The sequence below is a fragment of the Callorhinus ursinus genome, unplaced genomic scaffold (assembly GCF_003265705.2).
Source record: "Callorhinus ursinus isolate GAN/ISIS: 27379988/994484 unplaced genomic scaffold, GSC_fseal_2.0 scaffold13, whole genome shotgun sequence".
Taxonomy (NCBI): Eukaryota; Metazoa; Chordata; class Mammalia; order Carnivora; family Otariidae; genus Callorhinus; species Callorhinus ursinus.
Window position 1 is genome coordinate 13178685 of NW_027397075.1, and position 6992 is coordinate 13185676.

Genomic DNA, 6992 nt, shown 5'->3' on the forward strand with positions numbered 1-6992 from the left:
TTGTAATCAGGGAAAAGGAATCTTCCAACTTTTTCTTTTTTAAGATTGTTTTTGGTTATTTGGCTTGTAATCCCACATGATTTTTAAGATCAGCTTTCCTGTTTCTGTCTAAAAGGCTATTGTGATCCTGATATGGATTTCATTGAATTTGTAGATCATTCTGGGGAGTGTTGCTGTCTTAACAATGTTAAGCCCTCAATCCATGAACAAGAATTTTGGGGGGGGGGAGTATTTTATTTATTTCTGTAAGTTTTGTCATTTTCAGTGTTGTTTTGTACCTCCTTAAATTTACTCGTTTTATTTTTTTTGTTCTCTGGTAGTACATAAAAATACAATTAATTTTTGTGTGTTGATCTTATGTCTTGTATCTAATGAGCTGAACCTTTTTCTCTCTACTGATTTTTATCAGCTCAAATAGGTTTTGTTTTTACATGTGAATTAATGTTTTCCCTACATGAGAGCCCGCCATCTGTGAATGAGGAGAGGTGAAAGTTTAACTTTTGCAGAAACTGTCTCCCAAAGCAGTGGTACCACTTTACATTCCCCTCAGCAGTACATGGGAGCTCCAGTTATTCCACATCCTTATACTTGGTACGACCCACATCATACCCCATTATCTACTTATAGGGCAATGGACAGTGCCATTTTAGAAAAATTAAGTGACTTGCTCAGCCATCCAGAACCACCTTCTCAGCAGGCTCAAAGCACTGGCTCAGATCTCACAAGTCTTGTGTCCCTAAAGCTTCATTTCCCACCCATGCAAGAGCAAACTGAGACCCCAAGAGGTCACCCAGGGAGTGACTTTCCAGCCTGCAAGAGCTGAGTCTGTTTCGTGTGGCCTGTCACAAGCGACCTCCCCTCGGGTTCCATCCCCTTCCCTTGCCCTCTAGCCCCCTGCCCCAGCCCTGGGCATCATCCCCTCCCAAACTTGGGGGTCCAGGAAGGCTGGGAGTCTTCCATTTGACATCACAGAGCTGGTTGCCATGGGAGACCTGCAGACCCAGGCAGGGGAGAGTAGAGCCCTGCTGCACAGGAGGCCCAGCCGCTCCTCCCCCACCACGCTGGCCCTCCATGGAAGCCTTGGTCTGTGCGTTCTCTGAGCTGCGCATAAGAGAAGGTGCCAGGCTGCAGGGAGGAGTGGCAGGAGGAGAGATGCCCTCCTATCCTGACCTGGGCCCAAAGCCACGAGAGTGGCCTCAGGGACGTTCATGCTTGGGAGAGGGGAATGGCCACTGGTCTAGGCTGTGTGACCCTGGACTGTGTGATCCTGGACCCACTGTGCAATTCCTATACTGACACCGGAATGCTCTTTCTAGGGTAGGGGGCAAAAAGGGGTGGTAGAAAGGGCTTGAAATCCTGAAAGAGATCTTTGTGTCATGATCTCAGGCTTCTCAGACCTCCCTGTTGGTTGGGAAAGGGAAGAGGAGTAATATGTTGGGTGGGGGTTGGTAGGAGGCAGGGGACTGAGCCCATTTGATGGAAAGGTAGGCCAAGGCTCAGCAAGCCACGGGTGGAGGCCATCACACAAGCTGGTCTTAGAGCATGTGACTGTGTTCTCCCTTCTTGGCTGCTGCGGCCTGCCAACCTCCACCCTCCTGCTCTCCCCTCCGCAGATGCAGTGAGCTGGGCCCGAGGACATCCCAGCCACCCTGACACACCACCCAACATCTACGAGGGGGGGCTGGGGGCCCAGCAGCAGCAGTGCCCCCGTGCCCAGGGAAGCAAGCCCAAGAACTTCCGGCTACGCCACCTCCGGGGCCTGGCTCTCTACCTGCCGGGCCATATGCAGGCTGCCGGCCAGTGTGAGAGCCACTGGTTGGGCCGGCTCGTGGCCAGGGGCTGCCTCCCACAGCCTGAGGGCATGGCCTGGCCCCTAGACCTTCCACAGGGGACTCTGGGCCCAGGTAACAGCCACTGCTCAGCCCTTCTGGAAGCTCCAGTGCCCAGGGACATCCTGGGAAATACAGGTGAGCACCGGTCCAGGTGAGGCAGAGCCGGGGACAGGAGGGAACGACTCAGGGAAGGGTTGGCTGGGGACTCAGATGGACCGAGATGGGCCCTTCTTCACTCCCAAGGTTCCGGGGTTCCTGCCCCAGCTCTGCACTTGGTGAGGGACCTTGAACAGCTCCCCACCATCACACCTGCCATCCCCAGCTTCAGTGTGCCCATTTATAAAATGAGGGGATCGTTAGACAAGGGTCCTTCCAGCTTGAACCCTCTGCTTCCTTCTTCTTCCTCCCTCCCTCATGGGCTCTCTTTCAGGAGAACTGCCCCTCCCTTTCTATTTTGAAGAATGCCAGGTCCCGGGGGTTAGGGGGTGGGTTCATAGGATGGCCTGGCAGCCTCCACTTGGGTCCCTCCGAGTGACTTGTCTCTCCCTACTTTCCTCAGCTTCCACTTTCAGCGCGGACCCAGCCAAGGGTGTCCCCTCCCAGCCTGGTCCCTCCAAAGTCTTGGGGCTCAGGCCCAAAAGGTCCTGGGGGACCTCAGAGGAGTCCACATGTCCCTTGTGCAAGAGAACCCGCTCTGGGGCTCTGGAGAGACCGTAGGGATCTGAGAGCCAAGCCTGGCTGTCCCGGCTGTGGACAGGAGGGAAAAGGATGGCTCCGGAGGAGGAGGCAGGTGCAGACAGGAAGGGCTCTGCCCCTACCAGCAGCCGCCCCACACTGACGCACCCCGGCAGCTGCCCAGCACCAGAGCTTGGGCCGGCCTCAGGCAGAAGACTCAACAGGGGGGAGGGAGGAGGAAGTCCTGCGGGAGGAACAGAAAAAATAGAAGCCCTTGCAGCCTGCTCCAGCTCAGGTCAGCCACTTGTACCTGGGAGGCCAGGCTGAGTGGAGATTTAGGCTCCAAGAGGCCAGGGAGCCCACAGGTCTAATTTCAATAAAAGCCAAGGCCTGCACCCTCTCGTCCCTGGGTCTGTCTGTGGTGAGGTCAATGCAGAGAAAGAGCCTCTCAGAGCACCTGCCATCTGTGTTGAGAGCCAAGTTCCAGGTTGATGCCAGGGAGGATCCAGGGCACTCCCAGTGTTGGTTGAGGAGTGAACATTCTCCTCTGGGTGGGACTCCCGGAAGTCTTCCTGGATAGACGATGTCTCAACAGACCTAAATGCAAGGCAGGGCATTCTGGCCGAGGCAGCAGAGGACCAACGAAGCAGGCCAGGTGTAGAGAGAGTACCAGAGAAGAGAGCAACTCTCGACCTGGGTGGAAATGTTGGCCTGAACCCCATGCCACCACTCACTCAGTCCTTGGTTGAGTTCACTGCCCCATGGGGACCCCTGGCTGCCCTGTCCCTTCACACAGGATGGACACAGCCGTTCTTTCAGCTGGCCTGGACTCCAGGCACACTCAGCTTGGACTCCTCTGTACCTCGACTCTGTTGACATTCAGGGCTGGATCTTTCTGTTATGGCTGCCATCCTGTGCATTGTAGGATGTCTCCCAGTGTGACAACCAAGTGTCTCCGGACAGTGTCCAATGTCCCCTGGGGGAGGGGGTGGCAGAATCACTCTGGTTGAAACCCCCTGCTCTATATCACTAGACCTCAGCCCAAGGGGGACAATATGGGATGATCTGGGTTTGTCGCAATGCCCCTCACTGTGTGGCTGACTTCCAGTCCTGGCAGCCCAGGTCAGGCTAGGGCTGAGCTGGCCCCACCAGGGGCTCTTGGCAGATCACATGTGATTAAGGACACTATGGACACCTGGACAGCTGGGTTCCTTCCAGATGGAGGGGAATAATCCCCCCGCCCCGCCCCCCCCTTGTACCCTGGTCTCACAACTGGACATTTTGTAGGTCCCTGGGACAGCAGATTCTGGAGACTTTGGTCCCTGGGTAGTTTTCAGGTTGTTACAAGTATGGCTGTGGCCTTGGGTGGTGGGAGCCTGAGTTGCAGCATCCAGAGAGCAGCCCTAGAAGGCGGACTGATGAGAGCAGGTGTTGAATGCTCCACCTGGGACTGGGGCAGGGACATAGCCACGCAGCGGGTCCACTCCAGATGAGCCACTGGGGGGTGACAAAAAGGGTGTCTCCTCCCTCTGCTACAATACCTACTGCCCCAGAAGGCCAAGGCCAGGTAGAATTAAGACAGAAGCTAGGGAGGCCATCCCAGGCACTGGGCAGAATCGAGACCTTGCCAGCAGCCACAGTATTTGGTCCTAGTAGACAGAGGCCCAATCCCCTCACTTTTGGATGAAGCCGTGAGGCTCAGGAGGGAGTGCAGACTACTCCAGAGTCCAGATCTCGGGATACTCAGGCTGGGGTCAGGGGCCACTCTGGTGGCCTCCAATGCGTGCGTCCCAGTATTCTGGCTCCTGCAGTCCCCCTCCCCAACCTTGAACTGGGACTGGCTCAAGGTCTTGCTTGACCAAGAGAATGTGGCAGAAGTGACATGGTGTCACTTCTGGCCTGAAGGACGCCTGGCAGCTTCCAGGGTGTGCGCTGGGGAGGCCAGTCCCACATGATGGGAAACCAAGTCAGTTCAGGTGAGGCCACATGGAGGGAGCCACAGCCACAGTCACAGCCAAGCTCTGGGCCCTCTTGGAGCAGATCCCTTGGCCCCAGCTCTTCCCTGGAGAGACACCTGCTGCAACAGACAAGCTGGATCCAAAGAAAACCCACTAGGCTGACTTCTCAACAGTTTCTCTCTTAACCTCCCAAGACTTTCTTGAAAAAAACTCAGAAGAGGCTGAGAGCGAAGCCGCAGTCCTAGTGCCCCAGCTGATGTGAAGGAACATCCCAGACAAGCAGACACTCCGGGAAATGTGACTGGCCACCCTGGGGTACCCCAACCCCACCCTCTCAATAGCCACAGGGTCCTGCACCAGGCCACCAGGGGTCAGTTTCAGCCCTTGGGACACTGTGTCCTTGAAGCCCGCTGTGGGGAGGCCAGGCCGGGAAGGCACAGCTGCGTTCAGGGCACGGCTCAATCAGAACCCCCACCCCCCAGGGGCAAGCTGATACTCGGCCACACAACTGGGCAAGGGCCCCAAGGACTTAGCTACTTACTTACTCCTGAAGCTGACCCATTGGCACAGTGAAGACAGATGTTCCAGCGTAAGTAACCTGAGTGTCACTTGCCAGCACCAGGGACGCTGCTCAGGGCTCCCTATGGGAGCATCACCTCCCACCCCCACCCCAGGGGCTCCCACACACCCAGCTCTGCAGGTGCCTTAGGCCCTGTTCCCCAGGGAGGGCTGTGTGGATGATGCCCGACCCTCAGGGAGCAGCACACATGGGCTACGAAGAGGTCCAGGCCTGGGCTACCATTCACGTGCTGAGCAGCTGTGGGGTAACTCGCAGTCCCCGAACCAATTTTCTTCATCTGTCCAATGGAGTGACAGACATGACCCCGTTCCCCCAGAGTGGCCAGAAGCTCCAAGGAGAGGTTGGTGGAAGCACCTGGTCCCCGGCTTGGCCCAGCCAGGGGCTGGGACACACCTGAGCCCTGCCTCAGGCTCCCATGCTGCGGCCCAGAGTCCCTACCTGACAATGGTGTTCAGTCCCCTGTGGAACCTTTTCTGAGCCAGGACAGTGCAGGACCGGGCCCCAGCTAAGGCCAAGAGCTGCACAGAGACCCCTAAACAGCAGGCGGCTGCTGAGGACCTTCCGATCTCAGAGCCTTGTCGTGCTGCTCAGCTCTAGAAGCTCTTCCCCACGACTGCGTTCTTTGCTGAATTACGCAAAAACAATCAGCCCTTTCAGCTGGAAGCCATCCTTGGAATTTGACAGTGGACAAGCAGTTCCTGGGCTGCCCTCAGCCACCGGGGCTGAGTCCACAGGGGTAGAGCCCAAAGCGTGGTGGGCCGGCACTGGAAAGACACGATGTGACCAATTAAAGTCTGTTTATTTGTAATGAGACAAACACTACAATCTGTTCAACACTAGGCTGGACACTGCAGTGATTGAGGGCAGGGAGGGAGAGGCAGGGCGAGGCCTCTGAGCTCAATTATGAATGTCCAAGGCAAAACCTTCCAGAAGACTCTTCCTTACCCCTCGGGGCAGAAATAAAAATCACACAATCACCGATGATTCAGATGAGAGAGAACATCAGGCTGGGCCTCAATATGACGCCAAGGTCAGTGCAGAGGTGGGGACAGGTCAGCGAGACCCAGACCTCTCCCCGAGAGGCACCACCAGTCAGGAGGCAGTCGAAGGAGGAAAAGTGTTCCTCCAGCCCAGGGCTCATCCTCCTCTTGAGAACACCTTTCCCCCCCCGAGGGTGGAGGTGACCCCAGGCTGGGCAATTCTGAGGGAGGGAAGCATGGCAGTCACTCCGGCCCCCGGCTCAGTTGCTCCCCCTTCTCCTCCTGCCCTCAGGTTGGCGCGCCGTGGCCATGGCTCCAAGACACCGCAGCAACACCGGGCATGACTCTGCCGCCCGGCCCTCTACTCTGGAGGGCAGGGCAGACAGCAAGCAGCTTTGGGGAACGGGGGTGAGGGTGACGCCAGAAGCAAGTGATGTTCGCACGCACACTTCCTGGCACTGACGGCCTCTCCTGTCTCTGCCCCTGGGGACTGAGGGGCCACATGGCACGTGACAGCCCCCCACCCCAAAGGCAGGGCCCCACTCCATCAAGAGCACTCTCAGCTTCCTCCTATCTGCATCTTCGAGTTGCAGCTCATGGACTTGGGGAGGTGGGGAGGGAACCCCCGGACACTTCACTGGCACCTGTCCTCAGCCCAGCTCCCGGGGGCAGCTCAGCTGAGCCAACCTCTGCCATCTGATGGGCAGTTCCATTCTCCCCAGGACAGCAGGAAGCCCTCAGCAGGAGGCCACTGGAGGACTGGACCTCCCACGTCAGGGTCCAAGCCCCAGAGCTCTGTGCTGGGGTGAAAAGCCTCTGGGCTCTGCCCGCCATGCGACAGCCCCTCACGGAGAGGCAGGGGCTTCTCCTCACACCCCAGGATTCTGTGGGCTGGTTTTGGATAAGGATCTGGCATTCCCTTTATTTCACCCCCTCATTGTTCTGAGGCTCCTCTGCCTTTAGGGTG

General features: G+C 57.0%; 1 protein-coding gene across 4 annotated transcripts; it reads left to right on the plus strand.

Moving 5' to 3' along the window:
• Positions 1–989: 989 nt before the first annotated feature.
• Positions 990–2902, plus strand: CUNH16orf90 (chromosome unknown C16orf90 homolog). 4 transcript variants are annotated; one of them, XM_025859100.2, is made up of 3 exons: positions 990–1117; positions 1614–1967; positions 2392–2902. In XM_025859100.2, exons 1-3 carry the CDS (start codon positions 1072–1074, stop codon positions 2547–2549), a joined length of 558 nt encoding a protein of 185 aa, XP_025714885.1. In that variant the 5' UTR covers positions 990–1071; the 3' UTR covers positions 2550–2902. The 4 variants fall into 4 exon arrangements, with proteins under 4 accessions (XP_025714885.1, XP_073756381.1, XP_025714886.1 ...); XM_073900280.1 differs by having other exon boundaries at positions 992–1083; XM_025859101.2 differs by having other exon boundaries at positions 1008–1087.
• The last annotated feature ends 4090 nt before the right edge of the window (positions 2903–6992 follow it).

What these genes read in the sequence shown, in the direction of transcription:
- CUNH16orf90 (XM_025859100.2), top strand. Translation starts at nt 1,072, where the DNA reads ATGGAAGCCTTGGTCTGTGCGTTCTCTGAGCTGCGCATAAGAGAAG. An exon ending in TGAGCTGCGCATAAGAGAAG is followed by an intron (nt 1,118 to 1,613) that starts GTGCCAGGCTGC and finishes TCCCCTCCGCAG; the next exon opens with ATGCAGTGAGCTGGGCCCGA. An exon ending in GGACATCCTGGGAAATACAG is followed by an intron (nt 1,968 to 2,391) that starts GTGAGCACCGGT and finishes TACTTTCCTCAG; the next exon opens with CTTCCACTTTCAGCGCGGAC.